Source organism: Medicago sativa, chromosome 4, assembly GCF_051527215.1.
Source record: "Medicago sativa cultivar Bolivia chromosome 4, Bolivia_mono, whole genome shotgun sequence".
NCBI classification, from domain to species: domain Eukaryota; kingdom Viridiplantae; phylum Streptophyta; class Magnoliopsida; order Fabales; family Fabaceae; genus Medicago; species Medicago sativa.
In genome coordinates this window covers 14,147,351-14,173,985 of record NC_140752.1, presented here as the reverse complement: position 1 = coordinate 14,173,985, position 26,635 = coordinate 14,147,351, and the positions used below count along the sequence as shown (strand labels likewise).

At 34.7% G+C, this 26,635-nt stretch overlaps 3 protein-coding genes across 3 annotated transcripts; 2 read left to right on the top strand and 1 right to left on the bottom strand.

Annotated features, from left to right (window-relative positions):
* The first annotated feature begins 4,663 nt into the window (after positions 1–4,663).
* LOC146926532 (DNA (cytosine-5)-methyltransferase CMT3-like) lies at positions 4,664–10,712 on the top strand. The gene is made up of 20 exons (XM_085758840.1): positions 4,664–5,008; positions 5,096–5,195; positions 5,780–5,887; positions 5,976–6,095; positions 6,189–6,279; positions 6,382–6,614; positions 6,712–6,777; positions 6,884–7,132; positions 7,405–7,463; positions 7,576–7,642; positions 7,759–8,088; positions 8,204–8,272; positions 8,377–8,463; positions 8,562–8,649; positions 8,968–9,086; positions 9,175–9,276; positions 9,359–9,402; positions 9,494–9,563; positions 9,876–9,979; positions 10,342–10,712. The coding sequence occupies exons 1-20, from the start codon at positions 4,737–4,739 to the stop codon at positions 10,514–10,516; spliced, it is 2,553 nt and encodes an 850-aa protein (XP_085614966.1). The 5' UTR covers positions 4,664–4,736; the 3' UTR covers positions 10,517–10,712.
* Positions 10,713–12,911: 2,199 nt separating this feature from the next.
* Positions 12,912–18,607, bottom strand: LOC146926531 (uncharacterized). Its single transcript, XM_085758841.1, has 3 exons — positions 17,888–18,607; positions 13,546–14,316; positions 12,912–13,208 (listed from the first exon to the last, which is right to left on the bottom strand). Exons 1-3 carry the CDS (start codon positions 18,548–18,550, stop codon positions 13,047–13,049), a joined length of 1,596 nt encoding a protein of 531 aa, XP_085614967.1. The 5' UTR covers positions 18,551–18,607; the 3' UTR covers positions 12,912–13,046.
* Positions 18,608–21,101: 2,494 nt separating this feature from the next.
* LOC146926530 (glutathione S-transferase T3-like) lies at positions 21,102–22,039 on the top strand (the record flags this gene model as incomplete). Its single annotated transcript, XM_085706927.1, has 1 exon — positions 21,102–22,039. A coding segment is annotated over exon 1 (759 nt), but the record flags the coding sequence as incomplete, so codon positions are not given.
* Positions 22,040–26,635: the final 4,596 nt, after the last annotated feature.

Genomic DNA, 26,635 nt, shown 5'->3' with positions numbered 1-26,635 from the left:
CACAGAGTGCATCTGAATGATAGTCAATGTCTGGTAGCCCTTTCACAAGTTGTAACTTACTAAGCTTAGAGATTAACCTCCAGTTAGCATGTCCCAACCTTCTGTGCCACATCCATTTCTTATCATTCACTGATAATAGGCAAATCACCTTCTGATCAGCCAATTCAGAAAAATTGATTTTATAGACATTGTCAATTCTCTTTCCCTTGAACACAATGGATTTGTCTTCCTTGTTGATTACTGTACAGTTGGGTTTTTCAAAAAGCACATCATAACCATTATCACAAAATTGACTAATGCTTAAAAGGTTATGTTCAAGACCATCTACCAACCATACATTATTAATTGAGGTAGAGGAATTACCAATAGTTCCTGTACCTATGATCTTGCCTGTCTGGTTTCCTCCAAACTTCACATTTCCTCCCTCTTTCATTGTTAGGCTGAGGAACATGGACTTGTCTCCTGTCATGTGTCTTGAGCAACTGCTGTCTAGGTACCATGATCTTTGCTTTGGCACTGCTCTTAGACATACCTGCATCATTGACATTTTTAGATTTAGGTACCCATTGTCCTATAGGTCCTGGAAGGTTAGTACTTAAGGCTTTACTCTTCACTTCTTGTACCTTGTGCTGTAAGTTGGGTTGCTTCTGATTAACCATCACCGTAGGTTTTGGTACTTCAGAAGCAGTAACTGACTTCTTCTGAAATTTAGACTTCAGAACCCCAGATTTTGGTTTCACCAGACTCTGAGGAATAGGTTCTGATCTTTTCAGGATCCTAACCTTTGAAATCTTGGAATCAGATTTGATCATAGCCTTTGACTTAGAGTTCTTTGGCTTTGAAGTAATCTTAGCCTTAGAACTAGAAGCTTCAGGTTCTGATTGAACAACAGTTTCCAACTCAGCCCCTTCTGGTACAAAGAAGGTTTTCAGACCTTCCTTGATGCATTCACAACAAGATTTTAGATTGGTTTTCTCAAGTTTCACTTCTGGAAAACCAATTCCTCTGCCATTGTTCTTGTAAATGCTATAAATCATAGAAGCTACTCTGCTTCTGTCAATGCCAGATATAATAAAATCTTCAAGAGCAATTTCATGATTACTTAAAGATTTTTCATTACACTTTTCTTGTAGCTTCTGACATAAGAACCTGAGCTGATCTTCATATGTTTTACACATGAAGTCAAAGCCCCTAAGTCCTTGTTCAGAAGCTTTCAGATCCAATAGAGTTGATTTTTGCTGTTGTACCAAATCAGCATATTTTTCTTTTAAATCCTTCAACTCATTGGTTCTTACTTCAAAATGTGTAAGAAGTTCTTTAAGTGACTCAACAAGTTCATCTCTGGGAATTTTGGAATATACCTCGTTTTCATCTTCTGAGTCTGAATCTGATCCAGCTTCTGAAGTTGCTGTTGCTACCAACCCAACAACTACCTTTGCATCTTCATCAGCTTCCTCTTTATCAGATCCAGATTCACTACCCAAATCATCCCAGGTTGCCATTAAACTCTGCTTAATCTGCTTCTTGAATTTGCTTGGTTTGAATGTAGACCTCTTTGACTTGTCCTTTGACTTTTCTCTTTGAAGATCAGGGCATTCAGCAATGAAGTGTCCCGGCTTCTTACAGTTGAAGCATCATCCCTTCTGATCTTCTTTCCTTGAGCTTATGGAGTTACCCCTTTTGGCGAGAAACTTTCTGTTCTTCTTGGCCAGATATTGAAGTCTGTTTGAGAGCATGGCCATTTCAGCAGCATCTGGTTCAGAATCTGAACTTGACTGTTCTTCCTCTTCAGATTCAACCACTTTGAGAGCTTTTGATGACTTGCCTTTGGATGGAAGAGCTATTGATTTACTCTTCTTAGTAGACTCATGTTCATTAAGACTTAACTCATGAACTTTGAGAGAACTAACAAGATCTTCGACACTTAAAGTGTTTAAATCTTTGGCTTCCTCAATGGCAGTCACTTTTGGTCTCCATCTGGCAGGTAAGCTTCTGAGTATCTTGCTTACATGATCAGAAGCAACATAGCTCTTCTTTAGAATCTGTAGCCCAGAAACTAAGGTTTGAAACCTTGAGTACATCTCCTCAATAGTTTCATCATCCTTCATCTTGAATAACTCATACTGATGTACAAGCAGGAGAGCCTTTGCTTCTTTGACCTTCTTGCTCCCTTCATAATTTGAACAGAGAGAAGCAAACATAGCTTTAGCAGTGGATTTGTCACTCATCTTCATGTATTCTGCTTTGGGTATGGCAGTGACAAGGGCTCCTCTGATAATATGATGCTTCTTGTAGAGTTTCCTCAGTTCTGGAGTATGTTTCTTTCTATCCACAGCAGCTCCTTCTTCATCAAGGACTAAATCACCAACACCATCTTCCAGAATATCCCATAATTCTTCATCTAGGCTCATGATGTAACTGTAAAAGTTGGTCTTCCACCAAGAGAACTCTTCAGCATCTCCATTGAACTTTGGAACTTTTCCAACACTGGATTTCTTACTATCACTATAATCATGTGAGACATTTTTATAGCTAGTATCACCAGAACCAGTAGGAGGAGGAATAGACATGTTTTTCTCAGATCTTTGACTGTTGCACGGTTAAGTGTTACACAACAGACCAAGGCTCTAGATACCAATTGAAGGTGAGAAAAACACAAGAAGGGGGGTTGAATTGTGTTTTGAAAAATTCTTCGTTTCTCCTAAAAACTGAACACACTGATCAGAAGCTAAGTGAGACAGCTTCTGAAGTGATGATCAGAATCTAAATGCAGCGGAATAAAACAGAGAGAGAGAAGAAGAACAACACAAAGCAATTATACTGGTTCCTTCCACAATCCGGAAGTAGTCCAGTCCCCCTTGCACTTCCAAGGAGATTTCACTATGAGTAATATCTGATTACAAATGCTCAAGCACACAAGCAAGAGACTTCCTTTGCTCAAGCACACAAGCTAGAGACTTCCTTTGCTCAAGAACACAATCAAGAGACTTCCTTTGCTCAAGAACACAATCAAGAGACTTCCTGCTCAAGCACAACTGCAAGAGACTTCCTAACTAAACAAAATTACACAGAAAATTGTTTAAGGTTGAACACTTGATATACAATCAGAGGTGCTCACAATACAAATCAGATACAGACTCAATGGACTTAAGAATTTCTAAGATATGACTTTGAGACACAGAAATTCTAAGTGAATGCAGAACAATTTCAGCAGAGGTTTGGCACTTGTAAAAATGTTGTGAGTCTTTCGTTCAGCGTTCTTGCATTACCAAATCTCTAGGTCTTTACTCCTTTATATAGAGGTGTGAAAGAGACGTTGTGAAATTGCCAGCACACCAAAGAGTCGTTGTTGAAGCTTGATCTTTCACCAATGATCTTTTGCCTGATTTGGTTGTTGTCCTATGAAGAACCAATTTGAAATCCATTCCTTATCCAAAGGAACATATATGCAGGCGAGACCGTATTCTGGAGCTGTTTTCTTGTCTTGTAGCGTGGACACAAAACAGAGTAGTGGAGAACGTGGTTGTACAATTCGTACAAAGTACAATGTCAACGCTTTCGTCCAAATTGCAAGCACATGCCTTCAAACACCTTTGAAATGACCGTTGCAATGTTCCACTGATTTTCTGCTGTGTTTTCGAAACCAATAGACAGCTTTTGCAATGTAGATTCTTCAATCTTTGAATGTTCTGCAAATCCAGTTGATCTTCAGCTTCTGGTGAAATGACTTCTGATGAGGCAGCTTCTGATGATGCAGCTTTTGCAGCTTCTGATGATGCAGCTTCTGATAATGTGGCTTCTGGACCTCTTGTCTTCAGGAGCACTATTCTTCAGGAGCAGCTTTACTTCAGGAGCGCTATTTCTTCAGGAGCAGCTTGACTTCAGGAGCGCTTTTACTTTCAGGAGCGTATTGCCTTCAGAATCATCTAAGCTTCATTTTCTTTTGCTCTTTATTTGCTCATTCAGAACCAATCAATGATGTAACTTTTTTAACTGTGGTCCTGTACACTTGAACAAATATTAGCTAGTCCAATTTACAATTTTTAATACCTTGTTATCATCAAAACTTTTTAAGGTTCATTGTTAAACACATTTTGTTCCAACAAAACTAACTTAATAATATCCACTATATGTTTATTCTTTATAAGTTAGTTTACCAACTATCCGATATAAACTCATCCATTATAAACTATTGTTGACTATTTTCTTTAACCATACAATAATAAACTAGACAATCTTTAAAAAAACTAATAAACTAGACAAGTTTCACATTAGTGGCACTAATGGAGTGATGGTCAACTAATATCAATTCGTACCTAAATGAAATTTAATCATTAATTAACAATTTAAAACTCATTAGCATTGACCTTCTCATTCAAACGACACACCCTCAACAGTCACAAGAGTCGCACCACTTCAAAATTCCTCCACGAATCGTGTCAAAAATGATTGAATCGATTAAATTCCCACAATTACACTAAAAAACTTTAAATAATTTCCTTTTACATTTTGGTCAAAATAAAATTTCCAGTTACACTGTGAGCTGGTTGGGATATGAAAAGTAGCAAAAATTAAGCGGAATATTCAATTAATTCTCCCGCTCTTGTTGCAAAACTTCAGTTCAAAACAGCTTCTTATAATCGCTTTTTTCTTCACTCATTTCACTATACTTCACTCTCTTCTAACCCTAAACAAAAAAAAAAAAAAAAGCGCTTATTCTCTATTTCTCAGCAACAATGCCGCGTAAACGTGGTCGTCAACCACCGAAACAGCAAAATGACGCCGTCGTTAAACGTTCTACTCAACGAAAGAAACCTAAGAAATCTCCGGTAAAAGAAATCGTCGAAGAAGAAGAACTGGTTTCACTTCTTCCGTCACTTCCTTCTCGACAGAAGAAAGCTGCGCAACGATCTTCGGTGGTTAACGACAACGATTCATTCTTCGTCGGTGATCCTTTTCCGGTCGATGAAGCCAAAACTCGTTGGCCTCATCGTTACGCCAAGAACAAGTGAGTTTATTTATATTTTTTTTATTTGATTTTATTGCTGTGTTTGTTCAAGATTTAAGCTCACTGATATATGTCTGCGTTTTGCAGTGGTTCTGGTGATGATGATAAAGTGAAGGCGAAGTTTCATTACCGTGAAGTGAATGTTGATGGGGTCATATATAAGCTGGATGATAATGCTTATGTCAAGGTTTCTATTTTTATATGTTGATCAAACTGCGTTTTAGAGTTTATTTTATTTGATTTTTATGTAGGAAATTGTGTTTTAGGGTTTGGATCTTTGATTTGGTGTTGGAAATTATGTTTTTATTTGAATTGATTTCATGTTGAAAATTGTGTTTTAAGGTTTATTTTTGTTGGGAAATGTTATCTTGTGCCCTCAAGGCACAAGTTAAGAAGCCAAAGATAGAAATATTTTATTGGAAATTGTGTTTTCATTTTATACGATTTCATTTTGAAAATTCTGTCTTAGTGTTCATTTATTTGATTTCATTTTGAAAAGTTAGTGTTTTCCAATTCATTTATTTGATTTCATGTTGAAAATATTTTATTATTGATTTTATTCCATGTTGAGAATATCTTGTCTTAAGGTTCATTTATCTGATTTGAAAATATGGTTTTCATTAATTTTATTCCTTGTTGAGAATGTGTTTTAGGGTTCACTTATTTGATTCCATGCTGAATATTGTGTTTTTAGGGTTTATTGATTTGATGTAAGTTTTTTTTTTTCTTTTGAGTTTGATTTTACTGACTTGATTTATGAATGTTGTTCAGGGAGAAGAGGGTCAAAAAGACTATATTGCTGCAATTGTGGAATTGTTTGAAACACCTGAAAAAGAATACTATTTTACTGCTCAGTGGTTTTACAGAGCCGAAGATACGGTAAAGATTGAATTTTATTTGTTGTGTTTTGGTTTTGTTTATATGTTTAGGGTTATTGTTGAATTTGGTGATTTGAATGTGTGTGCAGGTTATCAAGAACCATGGGGATCTCGTTGATGAAAAGAGGATTTTTAAATCTGATGTGAAAGATGAAAACCCTCTTGATTGTTTAGTTAAGAAAGTAAACATTGTACAAATTTCTCCTGATGTAAGTGCTTTGTGTTGTTCTCTTGTTATGTAATTTATAATTTTGTATGATTTTTAGAGTTTGGATAAACGTTTCATTTGATATATACTACAGGATGCTAAAAAGAAGAATGTTCCTCCTTGTGATCTATATTATGATATGAAGTACACTTTGCCATATCTAACTTTTTCAAACATTGACAATGGTATGTTTTCATAATTTAATTATGATGATTTATTTTAAGTTTTTTCCATGTAAATTTACTGATTTTTTTAATGTTGATTGTGGTTTGCCCTGATTGATACAGAACCTTCCAGAATAGAAAGCGAGACTGCTAGAATAGAAAGCGAGACTTCTACAATTTCAAGTGAATCTGGGTCCAACGCCTGTGCAAGTGATAATAATGTGGCTGAAGAAGGATTGTCTAAAATTAAAGAATCTGATAGGGAGTGGACTTTATTAGATTTGTATTCTGGGTGTGGAGCTATGTCCACTGGCCTTTGTTTTGGAGCTTCTATTGCTGACATTAAGCTTGTCACGGTATTTAGGCTAATTTGCATAATGTTTCATTGGTTCATTGTAATTTTGCTTGTAAAGATTTTTTTTTACGGATTTTATAATGTTTTTGACTTTGAAGAGGTGGGCTGTGGATACAAATGAATATGCATGTCAGAGTCTAAAGCTGAATCATCCTGAAACTCATGTATGTTTTGGTGTTATCCTGTAGTTGATGCTTGCCATTGTAACAATTTTCATTGTTCTTTATTATTATTCCTACTAACATTATTATTATTCTTACTATCCTTTAGGTGAGGAATGAGACAGCTGAAGACTTTTTATCTCTTTTAAAAGAGTGGTTTAAATTGTGTGAGAAGTTTGTTCTGAATGGAACAGAAAATATAGATTATGATTTGAATGCTTGTGAAGAGGCTGGTGAAGAAGCTGATGATGAAGCAATGGATAGTTCATCTGACTCTGAGGTATTTGAGGTTGAAAGACTACTCTCTGTATGCTATGGTGATCCCAACGAAGATGAAAAACTAGGACTGTATTTCAAAGTAAGATTTTGATTCAAGCTTGAACATTAACTTTTTTTTTTTTTTTTTACATAATTAATTATCTTGCGAGGACTGGCTTCAATCTGGGTTTATCTTTGTAGTTAGTTTTATCTAGGTTTATTTTTTCAAGTTGATAACTAAGTTATTGATCTGAATTTATTGCTTAAAAGATTTATAGTTAGTTAGTTACTTGCACAAGTTTTTATGTAAAAACATGGCTCACCTTATAACTTTAGCGGTTATTTTTGTATTCTAAATTTATAATCTTTCAGGTGCAGTGGAAGGGTTATGACTCCAGTTATGATACATGGGAGCCAATTGAGGGCTTGAGGTATACTCATTGATTGATCCTCTATCTTTGCTTCACTTAAGTTCTGTCTGTTTCTTAATGCTAATGCTTATAGCTAAATAATGCAAGATTCTAACGGATTTTTATTTAACAGCAATTGTAAAGAGGCTATGAAAGAATTTGTCACTAAAGGATATGAGGATAAGATATTGCCTCTTCCTGTAAGTCTCGCTACTCATTATTGGCCTGCACTCAACCCCTTCTTTGACCTCTAATGGTTTGTCAACTGTCTGTGTTACTCATTAAATTGGTTTTGTACTACTTTGTGCTTGTCCAGGGTCAAGCTGATTTCATTTGTGGTGGACCCCCTTGTCAAGGGATTAGTGGTTTCAATCGCTTTAGGAACAAAAATGCTCCTATGGATGACATAAAAAATAAGCAATTATTGGTCTACATGAATATTATTGAATTTTTGAAGCCTAAATATATATTGATGGAGAATGTTGTTGACATTTTGAAATTCGCTGGTGGGTATCTGGGGCGTTATGCTGTAGGACGTCTAGTGGCCATGCATTATCAAGCTAGAATGGGAATGATGGCTGCAGGGTCGTACGGCCTTCCTCAGTTTCGGATGCGTGTTTTTCTTTGGGGAGCTCTTCCTACCCAGGTAAAGCCATAGCTTGTTGTACTAAAATTTTATTTTGATGTGTTATTTAAGTTGCTCTTTAAATGTTTAAAATTGAATGTTAATGATTTATATTTATATACTCTTCTGTTTGTAGAATTTACCTTCATATCCGCTACCAACTCATGAGGTTGAATCGAGATCTGTTCTTACCACGGAGTTTGAAGTAAGAACTGATAGAAATAGAGATGTTTGTGACTTTTTCTTAGATAAGGAACACTGTAATTGGAAAGTTCTAATCAATGTGATCTGGCTATTGTCATAATGCAGGAAATTACGGTAGCATATACTACTAATGAAAAGTGTCAGCTTGCCCCAGCGTTGTACCTGGGTGACGCAATTGATGACCTCCCTCCAGTATGTTAATTTTGCTCACAAATACATTGTGAATAGTGTATTTGATTAGTAAAAAAATTTGATTCCATTTCTTTCCTTGGTTTTCTTTTATCAAACAGGTTGAAAATGATGACAGTGATGATGAAAAGAGTTATGGGACCACTCCTCATACTGATTTTCAGAGATATATCAGATTAAAGAGAAGTGGTATGTTTTCTATTGATTTTTGAGTTTTGAAGTATATTAGTCTTGGTTGTATACTTTTTTAGTAATTTGTTGTCTTTGCATGGAAGATGTCAGTTGTATTTTTATGAACAAATGTTTCATATTTCAAAGTGTTCATATTTATCAGCTAAAATATCCTTGCTGCTTATATAAGGACTGTATTTTGTCTGTCTTTGCTGTTTTTCTATAACTAAAGTTTTGTATGTGGTCATTGCATGACATTTCACATGTTTAGAAAATTTGTCTTGCTTCCTTCATCATTAACATGAATTATTGAATCTTGTGTTTTCTCCTCTCTAGAGATGGTGAATTACACAGCTGACTCTGAAAGTGCACCAAGTGGTCTGCTGTATGATCACAGGCCATATAAGTTAAATAACGATGACTATGAGAGAGTTTGCCTCATTCCAAAGAAGAAGGTTCCATATCTTGAATTGATATTATATACTGTTATTTTATCTTTGTTGCTCCCTGTAAATTTTAATTGTGCATTCTTGCCTTTTTTAGGGGGCAAACTTCAGGGACCTAAAGGGTGTGCTTGTTAATAAGAATAAAGTGGAGTTGGACCCCTCTGTTGAAAGAGTGTATCTGAAATCTGGGAAGCCTTTGGTACTAATCTTCTTTTGCCTTAGCGATGCATTTATTTTGAAGTTAGTTCTTTGTTCACCAAGCCTTTTTTTTTTTTGTGTAGGTCCCGGATTATGCGATGAAATTTGTCCGTGGTACTTCCTCTAAGTATGTACATTTGCATATGAATTTAATGTCATCATGTTTTATGTTTATTTCATCTATATCATAGTTCTTATTTATCTGCTGAATACAACAGGCCATTTGGTCGACTTTGGTGGGACGAAATTGTGTCCACAGTTGTGACCCGGCCAGAACCTCACAACCAGGTTATTTTTTCTAAGTTGTGTACCTTATATTTTGTAAAACCAATGCCACTCATGCTATCCTCAAATTGCAAAACCTCTTTAAAGCAATGTTGCCCCCTTGAGAAATGTTATCATACCTTAAGGATTATAATGTTAGCATTTTTTCAATTAAACTTATCTGGCCATGTTCCTTCTGGCCATGTTCCTTGCTTGAACTTCACTCATAATAAATGTTCATTGTTTGGACTTGTTTAAGTGGCAGTATTATTCTCGATTGTTTTCTTTTTCATGCATCATTATGCATTTTCTCACTCTAAGTTATTTTATGTATAGGTTCTTATCCATCCAAAGCAAGACAGAGTTCTTACCATTCGAGAGAATGCAAGGCTACAGGGATTTCCAGATTGCTATAAACTTTGTGGCCCTATAAAAGAAAGGTATGTATTTGAACTGGAATCTTATCTTGAGTTAATTAAAGATATAAACAGAATTTTGTAGTTAGAAAACTTCTGTTTCTGTGGCTGTGCATGCTGAATGTTCAGTCTTCCCTTCTATATTTATAACAAAATTGCACAACATAACTTTAACTTCTACATTTATTACAAAATTGCACAACAACTGCTCAATAACTCCTAAGGGATTAGTCAGAACTTTTTAGGTGTAATATTTCTTATTTGTCTAACAATTTTGTAAGAAATGTTGCTAAATGTACAAAGACTAAAGATGTTATAGTTTGAGTTACGTTTGGTAACATTTATTATGTTTAACATAGCACACAATGTTTCAATCTTTAATGCAGGTACATACAAGTTGGAAATGCGGTTGCTGTTCCTGTGGGCCTTGCCCTCGGATACACACTGGGTTTAGCAATTCAAGGACGCTCTGGTGATAATCCTTTGACAACTCTCCCCTTTAAGTATCCAAGTTGTCTTGCCCGTCCTTTAGCTGTAGTTGATGATGATGGTTCAAGTTGAGCTTCTCCTCATTAATTCATGTCTTTTCCATTGTTATCTTGATTTCTTCCATTTTCATTTTCAAGCCAAGAGTATTCAAACTCTGGAATTGTATGAATGGATGTTTGTACAATTGATGACACATTAAATATTCACACTTTGGTGATGATATTGCAAGATTGATTTAATGACACTTAATCAAAATTATTTCTGTCAATTTTTATTCATATCATATGTTATCAGCAACTTATGTTCTATTAAAACTGAAAGTGTTAAGTTTTGTTTGGTTATGGAAAACAGAACACAATCTTATGTTTACCTTATGCCTCACCTTTGTATGACACCTTCATATGTTTTGGGAATTATGGCCATAACCTTGTTATCTTTTGTGCATCATATCACAAGTTTCATTGAAGTGGTGCTTTTCTTTAAAACAATGGTTTCAGTAACAGAAGATGATCTTGGTTGAGCATGAACTTGAATAGTGTTGGTTTCCATAATATCTCAATGGTATTTGAATCCAAATATGTGTCTTGGTTTGCATTAACAAGTTGAGTTGCTGCAGAGTTTAAAATTCAGGTTTAAGTCTGTATATAGAAGATATATATCTTGCAATTGATATAATTTTGTGGCTGTCTTGATTAGTGTGAATTCTTTGGATTAATAGCATTATTTTTGCTTGGTCTCTGGTGAGGTAGCAGGTTAGTCTGTTGGCAGTGGTTTCTAATTAGTTTCGTTGCCGATTGGCTTAGGCTGCCTCTTGGCTAAGGTTGTGCATGTATTGAGTTTCCACTTTGTATTTTTTGGTGTTGCATAATTTGGTTTCCGCTTGTGTCTGCAGCACCCAATATTATTTTGGATAGCAGATTTTAGATTTCGGTTTAGGTTGGTTTGGTGCATCATTTGTCATTTGGTAATTAGTATTGGTGTAGAGTTATGGTTTGTAGTGATACAGCAGGGGTGGATCCACCATAGGGGCTATGTGTGGCTATATCGACACATGATTATTACCCATAAATTGATGTATAAAAGACTTAAGCCACTCCACTGTAGTGCTGTTTATGTTATGGAATAGCATCATAAATACATTTAGTGATATATGTCCCATCATTTCTCTCATAATCGACTGTTTTTGTGTGTAAATTTCGACCATGTTGTCATTCCTGACGATTTATTTTGTTGACGAGCAATTTTAAAGGACCTATAAAGCAATAATGACTGATGAACTAAAGCTCAGCCATTTTCTTGCTTAAGTTGCTTGACATTGAGTCCACCATGTATTATGCTTGTCTGAATTTGCTTTTTAGTTATTATTTCTACATTTTATTTGTTGATCACACTTAATAATAATATCCCCTAAAAAAAGAATGAGTAATGATATTTTGACATCCCTTTGATGACAACTTTGTTGACAACCTTGTTTTTCTCACTTCTTATTGGTCAAAAACAATGGAGAGAGAAAAAGGAAGAGAGAGAATAACATCATGTGAGTATGAGAGAGAAAGTTGTCCAAAAGTTGTCAAAAAGTGGTTGTCAAAATATCATTTCTCAAAAAGAATATAACTTAACAAGCCCTATATTTAGAGATAGATGTAGTAATTCATTATTGATGCTCACTTATAAGTTATAACATGACATTCTTAAATTTTTTCATAAGAGTGTTATAGAATGCAAGACATTTTCATTATGTGGTTTTTATTTTATTTTTAAAGGTCTAAAACTATTGCTTTGATGGTCTTATCTTTAAACCGACCAAACCTTTCAAGTTTCACCAGATAACAAGCTGTCATTGATTCATGAAGACGGTGACTTGCATAACGTGCACCCTAATTAAAGGAAGATGAATATTGTAGTACTTCTTATTTTGTTTTTCTACTTAGTTTAGTTCATTGCTTCAATACACACATTTGAGATACTATTAAATGTGTGTTTTTCTTTGTACCAAAAAAAAAAGTGTGTTTTTCTACTTAGTTTAGATACAATTAAATGTTAAATAAATATTAAGTAATTTATGCAATGCAACTATTAAAAAATTATTTTCTAATCAACGAAGAGTTAGGTCTAACAGAAAGGTTAAACTCTCATAATGTAACGAACCAAAGTTCAAATCTCAGTTGAAATTGATACTCAAATTTAATATGAACATGCCTATTTTTTTTTTTTTTTTTTTTATCTCAAGTGAAAAGAATCTATGAAAAATACTGATTTTTCTATAAATACTGATTTTTCTATAATTGATTGCAAGTATGACAATATTTGATATAAAGATGTGCAAGTTTAACTATCACAAGCATGTAATATAATATGATGCTTGAAACGTAATGTTATTGTTTACTCTGTAAATGCATTCCAAAATATAATGGTCACTAAATAAATTGCTAACTGGTAAATTTTAATATTCATAATAAACTAAATAGAAAAACCAAAAAAACTAGTAAGTAGTAGTAATAGTAAATGAAGCCATAATAAACTATTGATATTACTAAACCAAGGTCCAACATCTTCTAGCTATTGTTCAAAACAAAAGTTGAAACTGCAATTGAATAATAATTCAGGCATCTGCTAAAGGCTTCTTTGCAAGTTGATCAAGCCTGCTAGTTTGTATATACTTTGATGTCAAATTTGATTCTTGTTTTGGCACAATAAAAAAGTTTTCTAGTCCACTAGTCAGTGTAAATTTTGATGTAATGGAAGCTGCAAGGAGGCTCAACGCCTGCAAATCACAAACCGCAAAGGAAGGTTATCAACAACAAAGAAAACAAAAGAAAAGAGTAAATAACCATTTTGATCCTTAAATGTGTGAGTCACTTTCCTGAATGTATAAAAGTTACAAGAACATGCATGGATGTTTCTTTTGGTTAGTCAGTTTGGTCTCCGTACGTGTCTTTCATTGATTAGTTTGGTCCTTGAATATGTCTTCTGTTAGTTAGTTTCGTTCATACAATTACTAATAGAAGTCACATTCAAGAATGTTTTTGTAATTTCGATACATTCAGAATTATAGTAACATACTGCCTCACACATTTAAGAACCAATGGCGGTTACTTTACCTCAGCTTCACCAATGCTTATCACCTTCATTTCCAGATCATCAAGGGGGAGGCTTAATTCTTTCAAATATGAAATGCAAGAATTATCAGAAAGTGGTTTTACTTTTAGATCATCTCCAATAGCATATAATGTTGCTTTCTTCACAAATCCCACAGCATCTTCTTTTGACTTGTTTGAGGATCTTGGATCCAGTGCAGTCAAGGCTCTTGGTTTATAAATTGATACCTTTTTCTTAGAAATCACGCCTCCCTCTATCTTATCTTCTATGATTTGATGACTCCCATTATAGTCGCTGAACACTAGCTTTGGCGTCCCCGTACCATAATAACAAGTAGTGGGTGGTTGTACATCAGGAATGTTGAGGAGCTGTTTTGGACAACCAAACTGTGGTGATAGGCCAGGATTGAGTAACACCGAGCGCGAGTCCGTGCACAAGGAAGAGTCCAAGGTCTCAACAGTCTTGTACAAGTTATCAACACATCCAACAAAAGAGTTACCATCCAAAAGCTTTACAACAGACCCTAATGGTATTGCAAGGAAAGTAAAAATGAAATCAACAAAGTTTTCACTCGCTTCTGCGAATATTATTTTTTTCTGAGATTTACTTCGCGCAAGCTTAACATCCATTTTTACGTCGCTTTTGCAAGGCCTTACTCTGACTGCTGATGCAAATTGGTTTGGTGGATTTTCTTTGTTCTTTGAGCTACTTTTCAAAATTGTATTTGTCAGAGGCTCATGAGAGGTTAAGATGTATTTGAGGAGGTTCAGTATCTGTTACATCAAAAGGACAGGGAACATTTATTTAGCCAACATTAACAGCTAGACTACACACAGTGATACCAATATAACCTATTTAAAATATCTTTCACTAGCAAGCTCACGTCACATAACAGAAATGCAAGATATTAAACCAAACGGTAAGAATAACAGCGTGCGTGTTTTTTTTTTTTTTTTATATACATTTACAAATGCTTGTACATTAATAGTCATGTTAGCATTTTCTCTTTCGCCAGGGTTTGAACTTTGGCCTTTTAACTCATTTACTAACTTTAACTCTTAACTCAAACTAGTTGAGCTACCCAACACTACTCTGAAGAGTGGTGGAGAAAACATGTTTCTGAAGCTCTTAGACACAGCGAAAATTAGATTTCAGCATGTTGTACTTGATCGTGTAGCAGTAACACCAATATAACTTGTAAGTAACATTCAAAGGACAAAATTATTAACAATTTCTAACTTGAGAGTTATAGTGTGTACATAACTAAGTATAACAACTAGCCTCATAACTTTAAGAACTAGCCCAAATTGTGAATGTTTTTTAAATAACGTTTACCCTTTAAATTTATGGTACACCAGGATACTTTATGTGGAAGCATGAATAATCTAAGGTACAAGTGGGATCTCATGAAGGAGAAATTTCTATTTGGTTTTGTTCAATTTCATCCAATCAGTAAAAATTATCATCTCTTTCACCCAATTAATTCCCTTTGAGGTTCTGATAGAGTTCAACAGGACTTAAGGGGAATTGCAACAGGAATGTGAAGGAAAAAGAAGAATTTTATTAGGAACAACCCTCTGGAACTATAGGAACAGAGCAAAAGAAAGTGATAAACTCTAGGCTAATTCAAAAGTGCCCCAAAACTCTCTCAGTTCTTGCTTGCTTCTGCAACAGCCCCTTATTCCCTCCTACTACATTCTGTTACTCTGTCAGTTTATAACCACTCTATTTCCCTCCTTACTTTCCTTTCTATTCTTTATCACATGGACCTTCTTAATGAATGCTCTCTTATCAGGTTCTTAACCGATACTATGCCAAATGCAAACCATAATCCATCTGTTATATTGGTCCACACATTACCGTTTAAGTAGCATTTTGATACTCATAGATAACTAACACCTGTGGTCTAACTAACCCTGGACTAACATGTTAACCAATGTAGCGAAGATCGAGTCCCAGCTCGTAGGATCGCACAAGACGTGCCACAACACCTCAACTGTGCTTCGACTTTACTCTGGTTAGGTTTTGCTCTGTTTTTGCCATTTTCCCTCTGTTTTTTGCCGTCTTCCCTCTGTTTCCTCTGTTTTTCTCTATTTTGTTGCTTGGTTCCTCTGTTTTTCCTTTATTACCTCTTTTTATGCTTCGTTCCTCTGTTTTCCCTCTATTTTTTCTACCAATTTCTCTCAACTCTATCGACATCCTACCTATCCTACTTACGAACTGTGTTATGTTCCCCGTGTTTACGTTTTTCACCGGCCGACCGATCCTACGTAGGATCTCGATCCTGACTACATTGATGTTAGCACCTGAGTTTTAACCAACCCTAGACTAAAATGACCACCAATTAACAACACAATTCTAAATTGCGCTCCGCAGCTGCAATTGTTGCCGCAATATAAAGGTTTTGGATGTCTCTGCAACAACATTACAACTGCAATTTCGGCAACATTTACCCGCATTTTAATGCAATAACAAGGTTCACATTGTAACCACAACTGCAATTTAGAATCATGACTGAAAATTTCATTTCAAAAACTTTCTTTCAAATTTTTCTTACTCTACAAACTAACATGACATCATGGGGTTTCCTAATTTCTATTTTTTCTCTCAACCCTCAATGATTTTGACTCTAGGATTCAATAGAGAAATCTTGAATCTTTTCCCTAATGATTCATAATTACCCAAAGGTGTTTACAGTGTGTTCCAAAACCAAATCGTTATAGGCATTTTCAATATCGTAATTCAAATGATGCTATAAGTTCATTTGAATCATCAATGCCAAAAGCTAAAAAAACACAGATTTGTAAGGCATATTCACCACTACTCTAAAATAGAAAAACTCATTGCAAAATAACCCCCAGGGGTTGGCCTGGTGGTTAAGGCCTGGGTACTAGGAGTGCGCTCCTGTCTAGGTCTCAGGTTCGAATATCTGAGGTGTCAACAATTCATGTGTTGGGTTAGCTCATTCAGGGTTTTGCCCAGACTTCAATTGGGTCCCCACTAGCCAGGGGCGGATGCATGTAGGAGCAATGTGGGACTATAGCTCCACATGCTTCCCCCCCCCCCCCCTTTTTTTTAAATATACCCTCCGGTCATTATTATAAGCAAAAGTTTACACTTTAGGTTCATTCAACAATTAATGATATATATGGTCTTTGTTGTAGGTCACATACATCATTCAATGAATGAATCTAAAATGCAAACATTTGCTTATAATAGTGATCGGAGGGTATATTAAACAGAAGACTGATGTGTGTCTCACTCTCTCTCTTTCATTTTCTATTCCAATTTCCTTCCTGTACCGTAACTAAACACGCCCCTTTCTCTCTTAAATTGCAATCTCTCTCAAAGGTAATAAGTGGCTGGGTCAGAAAAGCAATTTTCTTTGAGCATAATGATATTTTTTTGGAGATATATACAGTCCATTCTGGCTTATTCTCCACTACTCCTGTCTCATACTGGGTTACTGAAATATCTTTCAATGAACATAGGCTATAACCTGAGATAATCACCAAAAAAAAATTATGACAGTTTTGAATAATAATTTACAAAAATTGTGGAAGAAAATACTACCTTGTGAAATGAACATAAGGTAGAAAACTATACTAAGAATTGTAATGGTTGAACTAGCCATCTTTTATTGAACAATTGATAATGCTGCTATATCAAATGTGACAAAGAGTTCTATGAAGCTGTTATAATGTATCCCGATATATATGTATTTTGTATTTGTTTATGATTTAATGACTAGTGATATTCTTGTTACTTACTTGTAACAATGATTGTGTGTTTTACTTTTATAGGATGAAGAAATTTTTTCCCGTGCTTTCTAGAGACAAAGCTAGTTCTTCGGCTAGTCAAGAACCATCAAATACTCGACATCCAAGTGAACCACAAAATGAAGTTACACCTAACTCGGCCAATGAGGGTATTCAAGTTGTTGATTACAATTTGTTGGAAACGGATCCAGGACTTAGGTCTCCAATTTCAAGCTATCATCCTAACATCCAAGATGAGGTACGTAAAGCTTACCTTAAAAAAGGTCGTTATAAACCTAGCAATTTCGTTTACCCTTGGTCTGATCATGGTAGACAAAGACGTAGATTTTGTAAGAATTGGTTTAATTTGTATGATTGGATTGTATGATTGGATTGAGTATAGTGAATCTAAGGACCTAGAAATTTTAGCTCCACGTATAATGAAAGTCTGGATCCGCCCCTGCCACTAGCGATAATGACATTGGTCCACCGGATTAGTCGGTCTTACGTGGAATACCGAGTTTCCAAAAACAAAACAAAATACACTGCAAAATTAAGTTTACAACACAAAACACAATACAATTACCTCTTGCTTTCCAATGTTATGCGTGACTTCCTCTAACTTACTCAAATCTGAATACCCTAATTCCATCAACCGTTCCACGGAGGTCATCAAAGAACAAGGCACAATCTTCAAATCATCAAACACCAAAAACAACGACCCATTTTCCTTAACAAAAACCCCATTTTGAACCTCATTCCCCTGACCCTCAGAATCCAAATCCTTAGGCTGTTTATTAGTGGGTTTTCCACAAGTACAATCAAGATTCTGAAAAGTCGTAAACTTGTTACAAGCATCACACACTAAAAACTTACTTGATGATTCAGTGTCATCAATATTCAAGAACAGGTTCATGCACAGTGATTCACATGGATTTTTGGGATTCAACAACATTTGTTTGTAAACAGGGTTGTTCCAAACATCGTTTGGAGTGAGGGTTTGTACGGTTTTGTAGAGGTTTTTGATGCTTCCGAGGAATGATGATGATTCTGAGGATTCTTGTTTGTGATCATTGTGGTTTGTGGTTAAGAGGCGAATGATGGTGGCAAGTGGAAGAGAAAGGAAGCTGAAGAGAGTGTCGATGAAGTCTTTTGTTGCTTCTACAGCGACTACTTTGTTGTTTTCTCTGTCTATTAAGATTTTGAGGGGAATCGTTTTTGACTCTTGTTGTGGTTGCGAAGAAGCCATTGGAGGGTTGTTTTTAGCTCTTCTTTCAAATTGAGAAATTTGCAAAACGACGGACGCAGAAAACTCCAATTATATATTAGAAGAGGCTTAAATAGTTAATGTAGGTCATTTGAATTTTAATTAGGGATGAGACGAGACGAGACGAGCCATCTAAGCCCGCTAAAAACGAGACGAGACGAGCCGAGTCAAAATTAGTGACCGAGTCCAAAATCTCACCCCGCCCCGTTTAGTGGCGGACTTGCGAGTTGGCCGGCCGGCCCGCCAAACAAAAAACTTTTTTTTATTTTTCTTTTACAACTTAATTGGTACAAAAAAAATTATGTTGCTTTTATAATAAAAAAAATATAAAAGAATAGGTGGCAAATAAATTTGTGAAAAACAAGATAATTAACAAATTATCGAATTCAACATTATAATTAATAGCAAATAAGGCAAATTCGCAACATAAAACAAATCATAAAATAAATCTAACAACCAAATTAAATCCAAAAGGATAAAATAAGTATCAAAATAAATAAACTCAACAACCAAGATAAATCGAAAAACATAAAATAAGTTCCAAAATAAATCCAACAACCAAAATAAATCCAAAAGCATAAAACAAGTCTCAAAATAAACTAAACAACCAAGATAAATTTAAAAGCATAAAACAAGTCTCAAAATAATCGCAGCAACAACATAATTCTTTTATTATGTCAATCAACTCCAAGTCAATCATCATCTAAGTTATGAATATATGGTGCACCTCCTCCTCCTCCTCCTGTTGTCGTCGTAACATAATTGTTTCAAACGAGTTAAGCGGGCCGCCCCGCCCCACCCCGTGCCCGCCCTGTTTTTCAACGAGACGAGACGAACCGAGCCGAGCCAACTATAAAAAGCGAGTTCAAAACTTCGACTCAGTCCGCCAAAAATGCGAGCCAAACGGGCCGGCCCGGCGGGTCAAGCCCATTTTGCCACCCCTAATTTTAATCATCAACTCACTAATTAGATATGATTTGTTGATGTGACATCACTTATATCCGGTCATCACTTGACACATAGACGCCACTTTGCTAACAGGGTTGTTCCTATGAAATAGGAGGCTCAGTTCTATTTTTAAAATACGTCTCAGTAAAATCAAAACGCAATTCTTTTTGTGTAGGTAAACTTCATTAAAAAACACTTTTAAACACGAAACAAAACAAAATAAAATTAAGTGAAAGAGAGGTGAAATTTACTTAACGGTGTCGTTTGGAATGTCACTCCTACGTTGTACGAAAGGGGAAAACGAATGGTTTATGTCAAAAAGAAATAATTGTTGTGATTCTTTCAATGGGGGTGGGTATTATAATTTTTTTTGAGGCTCATAGTTTTTAGAGGCTCGGTGCAGTAGCGCTTCTTGCACTCCCCAAGGTCCGGCCCTGATCGCTAATCACTGTCAATTGCAGGAAACAGACGTGATTATGACGAAAATAGGCAAATTTTATGGTACACCTAAAAATTAAAGTGTGCCGGTACACTAAATCGTTAAATTAATAATTAAATGAGTTATTTTTTTAAAGAAAAATAATTATTTTTTTATCATTGACAATTATAATAATTAAATCTTATTTACCAAAAGTTTTGATGAAATAAAATTTACTTTTTTGAATTTTTATTACTCAATAAAGAATATGGATTATTTTTTATGAGAAAATGTTAAAAAATTTAATATGATTCTTATAAACAATGAAATGATGTTTTCTAAAATATAAATATTGACAAATAGTTTTTTATTTCATAAAATGATCGTTAATTTCTAAATTTATGTAACAAGAGTACCGATACACCTCAATTTGTGAGGTGTACCAAGTTCCCTAATTAAAATCCTTAATATTTGCTGTGGCAGTTTGGAAAAATTAGTAAGTTTAGGGACTAGAATTCAAATGACCTATATTTGCAGAGATCAATAACCTATTTAAGTCATAAGAAAATAATAAAAGAGAGATAACAAGGACAAATTAGGATTTTTTTTTTGGTGGTGGCCGGGGTTTGAACCTCGTACCTTGCATATTTTATGCATTGTCCATACCAACTGAGCTAAGCTCACGAGGACAAATTAGGATTTTTTTAATAAAATAGAGGGTAATTTTGTTGATTTAATAAACAATTTTTTTTTTTTTATCATTCCCCTCCTCTCCACCAAAAAACTCCAATTTAGGAGGGAGCATAAAATGGTCATAGGAGGGATTTGGCTCCCTTCACATACTCCCTCCTCCTAAGACTATGTGCAATGGGAGTATTGAACCTGACAATCAACAAGAAAAATTACTCCAATGGCATGTTGAAGCTGTGTTGAATGATCTGCTGGAAGAGAGAGGATTAACCGGTTCAACACCAATTAATCTGCCATCCGATGCCACGTGGCGGCGTGCAATTGGACTGAACAGGCGCGTGCAGCACACGCGCAGACAGCAGCGTGTGAGTTGCAGACCGGAAGAGAGAGGGATTGCTTTTTGGATAAGCCTGCAGACGTGTCACGCTCTGATTGGTCACGCAGATTTTATGATTTTAATTTTTTAAATCAATTATTTCGGTGAAAAATAATTAAAAAAAATACCAAAATTCATGATTTTTTTTTCCTCTATAAATAGAGACTTGGTTCATTTGATTTGGACACAGAAAAAAAAAATCAAGTTTTTCACTATCTTCATCTTATTATTATCTTTCTATTAGCAAACTAAGTGAAGTTTTAATCTTCTTTTTTGTGAAATGGATCCCAATAATAACCCTTTCAACAGCCAAAATTATTCTAATTTCCCATTTAACTACGAAAATCCCAACAATCATCCAAATCCAAATCTATTTTTCAACCAACGTCCTCAAAATATACCTCAAAACATACCTCAAAACGTACCTAATTTTGGTTTTACACCAAATTTCAACCAGTCATCCTCTGTTCCAAACTTTCATGGATATTATGGATCTATGATGAGATATCCATCTCAAACACCCCCGTTTCATGGTTATATGCCAATGGAGAATGAAAATTTTCCCAGTGGTAGTGCATCTCAATATCCTGAATTTTTAACACAAATAACTCCTGGTGGCATGACAGTTGCTGATGAAGGCACTCCAGAAGATTCAACTCCTAAGAGCAAGAAAAGTAAGGAACCAGCATGGAACACTCAACAAAATTTGGTGCTAATTAGTGCATGGATTAAATATGGAACAAGCAGTGTTGTTGGGAGAAACCAGAGAGGAGAAACATATTGGGGTAAAATTGCTGAGTATTGTAATGAGTATTGCTCATTTGATTCTCCCCGTGATCTAGTTGCATGCCGAAACCGTTTTAATTACATGAACAAAGTAATAAATAAATGGGTTGGTGCTTATGATGCCGCTAAGCGTTTGCAAGGAAGCGGTTGGTCGGAAGATGATGTGGAGGCAAAAGCCCAGGAATTATATGCATGTGGGAAGAATGTTCAATTTAATTTAAAGGAAGAATGGCGCGCTCTCCGTGATCAACCACGTTATGGGAAGGTTCCCAGGGATGATCGGGAGTATTGACTGCATGCACTGGGAGTGGAAAAATTGTCCTAAAGCATGGGAAGGTCAATTTACTAGGGGGGATAAGGGAACCACCACAGTTATTCTTGAAGCAGTTGCATCTCATGATCTATGGATCTGGCATGCCTTTTTTGGATGTCCAGGAACGTTGAATGATATCAACGTTCTAGATCGGTCACTGGTGTTTGATGATGTGGAACAGGGAAAGGCTCCAAGGGTGAATTTCTTTGTGAATCAACGTCCCTATAATATGGCATACTATCTAGCTGATGGTATCTACCCTTCTTATCCAACTTTCGTCAAATCGATTAGACTTCATCAAAGTGAACCCGATAAGTTATTTGCAAAACAACAGGAGAGCTGTCGGAAGGACATCGAACGTGCTTTTGGAGTGCTTCAAGCTCGATTTAAAATCATCCGTGAACCAGCTCGCTTGTGGGACATAGCCGATTTGGGTATCATCATGAGGTCATGCATCATATTACATAATATGATTGTTGAGGATGAACGAGATACATATGCTCAACGTTGGACCGATTTTGAGCAATCTGAGGGAAGTGGATCTAGTACACCGCAACCATACTCAACCGAGGTGTTACCCACTTTTGCAAATCATGTGCGTGCTAGATCCGAGTTGCGTGATCCAAATGTTCATCACGAATTGCAAGCAGATCTAGTGAAGCACATATGGACAAAGTTTGGAATGTTTCATGATTGAAGATGATTTGTATCGTACTAAATAAATTACTTCTGTGTTGTGTGCTTTTTTTTCTTTGCATTTTAAGCTATTTGTGTGTTTCGTGCTTAGTTTGTTGTATTGCATTTTATGTTAAGAAAATAAAAATAAATTATTTAAATAAATTTTGTTTTTACAAAAAAAAATTGTTAAGTGTTTCTTTATTTTAATTTAATTATAATCGATAATTGTAATTTTATGTAATTATAAAAACAAAAATATAAAATTAAATAAGAATAAGAAATAAAATGTGGTGGGGTAGAGTGTTGAATGTAAAAAACCATTGGAGAGGTAAAAGTTGAATGCGTGTTGAATTAAGAGAGAGAAGATGATGTGAAGTGTTGGGAATTGAAAAAGTGGGTGTTGAAGGTTGTTTAATGTTGGTGACCATTGTAAATGGCCTAAGAATTGAACTAAACACAAAAAATAAACTTCTATTCCTTTCAAAACACTAGAACCAAGGCATATAACATTTGATCACAAGCAAAAAAAAAACTTCTCTCCCTTCCTCCGTTGTCTACGGTGTGCATCCAGTTGTCATTTTTATTGTGTTGTTCAAATAACACTCCAATTTAAATGGACTCCATTGGAAATAGGCAGCAGACCAACTCAATTTGTAGGCATCAATTTCCATAATAGAGATGGATAAGATAAAAATAGTTCTATAAGAATACTAGCATGGCACCCTTCAATTTTCAAGTGTCGCTTATGCTATTACTTATATGTGTGTGTGTTCAAGTGAGAACACTTTGTTACTATGACAAATGAGAATAACTCAATATAACCCAATGTTGAACTGAAAAGATAGTCAAAGATTCAGTTAGTAGCTCTCCACAATGTTTTCATTTTCTTCAAGAAATTACACTATAAAGAATAAACTATCTTCATTGATCGTGAGTTTCTTAACTACTTCAAATAGTATTTAGAGAGATAATCGATGTCTTGATCACTAAAATACTAAGATAATCAGTAACACTAAAGAACAAATAAAATATGAGTTAAATTGTGAGTAAAATAAGCAATTTATTGATCGAGGTTTGCCTACAATGATGTTTACAAGAGGTATTTATACAAAATGACATCAGAGTCTAAGTCTTGTCAACCATGATCATGGTCATCTAAAACAGTGCTCGAATTGTCGTTATTATTCAACCATGATCATGCATTGCCGCTACTTGCCTTGCATTCCTAAGTTTTTCGTCTTTTTATGTTTTGCTTGTACACTTCTTCTCTCTATCTTGGTAGTGCTCCATGATAAATAAATAGTTGCCTTGCCTAACCTTTCCATGTTGATTTGATTAAAAAAAAAAAAAACTATTGAAGCTAAATTATCTGCTTACTCTTAGCTTGAAATAATCTTGATGCATAAAAGATCAAATATGTCCACTTGTAGCTCAGAAACATTTGGCTATATTGACTTCAACTATCTTCAATTTGGCCTATTTGCATTCAAGTTGCTCTAAATTACAATTTTTACACTTGTCCTTCCATTTTAAAATACCTCAATTTTGGTAATTCCCTTAGTTTTATGAACTCAAAAATTTGAATGTGAAATGTTTTGAATGACACATCAAACAATTTGATGATGTGGGTTCTCATGAAATCGCACACTAAAAACCCTAAAAAACTTTAGCTAACTTATATATTTTTTGGAATTTAATTAATGATATGTTAATAATTAATTCATGTGAATGATTCTACATAATCAAGTTATATTTCACATTATTTATTCGTAGACAGGGTTGATCCAAACATTGTTTGAGGCGATGGTTTGTACTCTTTCGAATGGATTTATGATGCTTTTATGGAATGACGATGATTGTTGTTGTAGATCGTTGTTGTTGTTGTTGGTAAATAAAAGGTTAATGATGGTGGCAAGTTGAAGAGATAGGAAATGAAGTTGATCCTTGTCAGATATGAAATCTCTAGTTTGAAGGGTGTGAAGTTTGAACTGGAGGGCCTTTGATCGGCAACAATCTTATTCTTCGAAGGGGATGATGTACCTGCAAACACTCTGACGATCAAGTTAGCAAGTGTTGTGAGTCAGCGATAACTAAGGTGAAAAGTGAGTGTATTTTGACCAATGCCCTTAGTTAGTATTTGCAGTTAGGGTTTCTAGGCTGTGTAAGATACTTGTCAGCATGACTCTTTTATTTATTGAGCTTAATTGTACTTTTGACCGTCAAAGTTTCTCAATTGAGCGATTTTGACCCGTACGTTATTTTCATTAATACCCATTGTGGCCAAGTGACAAGGATGCCACGTCATCAAAATTATCAATTCATCGTAAAAGTCGAGTGGGAGACTATGAAATGAAAAAAGGGTAAGCTTGGGAGGCCAAAATCACTAAAAAAATGGGTCAAAATTGCATAATTGAGAAATGTAAGGGTTAAAAATACAATTAAGCCTATTTATTATGTAGGGTCTCATGGAAAAACTATATTCATCCCAGGTTGTACGGATATATACTATTTATTATATAGGGTACCTTGTTGAAAAATTTATTATGTAAGGTCCGAATAATTTGTTTTTCAGCTACTTGTATGGATAATACTAAGAAAAATTTGTAAAAATGAAAAAAAGAAGAAGACAATACTAAGAAAATTTAGTCAAAGTATTCATATAATACGGATAGTTAACATCGTCACTTAGATAAGCATCTTTGGTCAACACATAAATTAATCCTGTCATCTTCAACTCAATTATACACTTTTTTTTTTTTTTTTAGGATCAATTATACCACCATGTTTCTTTCTGCAGTTATGGAAGAGCCTTTCATTTAGGTGGTGTTTAAGACAAAAAAAATAAAATATGGAGAAGAGTTTTCAGGTTCATAATATCCATTTTAGGAGTAGGTTATCAAATTGATTCAAAGTGTTTCTTTGGGTTACATATATTTTCTTGTTCTTTTTATTTTAATCTTGGCTTGTTTTTTTTTTTTTTTTTTTATTGTGTTATTTTCTCATTTTTTAGGTTTCACTTTGGTCCTTTTTTGTTTGTTTGTTTTGCTTTATCATTTAGAGAAGGTTCTGGTCCTTGCTCCCCTTCTCTTTCCGTACTTGTTTCCTTTTTATATATATTTAAGGTGTTGCAGTTGGTATTTTCTAACCTCGTTGGTGTTTCAAAATTTGACCATAAAAATAATGGACGATTAAACATATTTTACTGGTGTATTTTTGACATTTCATATTCTTTCTAACCAATGTATTTCTGCCATTTCTTAGTTTCCTTTTTATATATATTTAAGGTGTTGCAGTTGGTATTTTCTAACCTCGTTGGTGTTTCAAAATTTGACCATAAAAATAATGGATGATTAAACATATTTTACTGGTGTATTTTTGACATTTCATATTCTTTCTAACCAATGTATTTCTGCCATTTCTTATTAAACAAGTCCAGTGAAATTAACATGGAAGAAAATCGAGGAGAAATTTTAAAGTTTTAAGTCAACACCATCAAACAAATTAAGTGAGATATATATAACCCTTTATGTAATTAATTCTTTCATTATCAATATAATTTTCATTTTACTTTTATTAAGTTTTCTCTTTTCTCAATGTCTTCCATCAAGAACAGTAATGAGTGTACCCTATAATATTTTTTTATTATTACTTATGACGTAGCCGTCGTTTTCAACCAGAATTCAATATTTTCCAAGCAGCGCTGTTTTTTTTAGAATTTAGCAAGTAAACAAGGATAATATAAACAAAATCTACACAAATATTATATTTATCGTTTAACTACATACATCACATCTCATTTAAATAAAATTTATTTAGTATGTTTAGTTTTATGTTGGAGAAAATTGATTTATCATTACA

Bases quoted from the DNA above. Each gene is read 5' to 3' on its own strand.
- LOC146926532 (XM_085758840.1), top strand. From the start codon at position 4,737: ATGCCGCGTAAACGTGGTCGTCAACCACCGAAACAGCAAAATGACGCC. The intron at 7,464-7,575 runs GTATACTCATTG...TTTATTTAACAG, and splicing joins GAGCCAATTGAGGGCTTGAG to CAATTGTAAAGAGGCTATGA. The intron at 9,564-9,875 runs GTTATTTTTTCT...TTTTATGTATAG, and splicing joins GGCCAGAACCTCACAACCAG to GTTCTTATCCATCCAAAGCA.
- LOC146926531 (XM_085758841.1), bottom strand. From the start codon at position 18,550: ATGGCTTCTTCGCAACCACAACAAGAGTCAAAAACGATTCCCCTCAAA. The intron at 14,317-17,887 runs GTAATTGTATTG...TTGATGTAACAG, and splicing joins ATAACATTGGAAAGCAAGAG to ATACTGAACCTCCTCAAATA. The intron at 13,209-13,545 runs GTAAAGTAACCG...TGTGATTTGCAG, and splicing joins TAAGCATTGGTGAAGCTGAG to GCGTTGAGCCTCCTTGCAGC.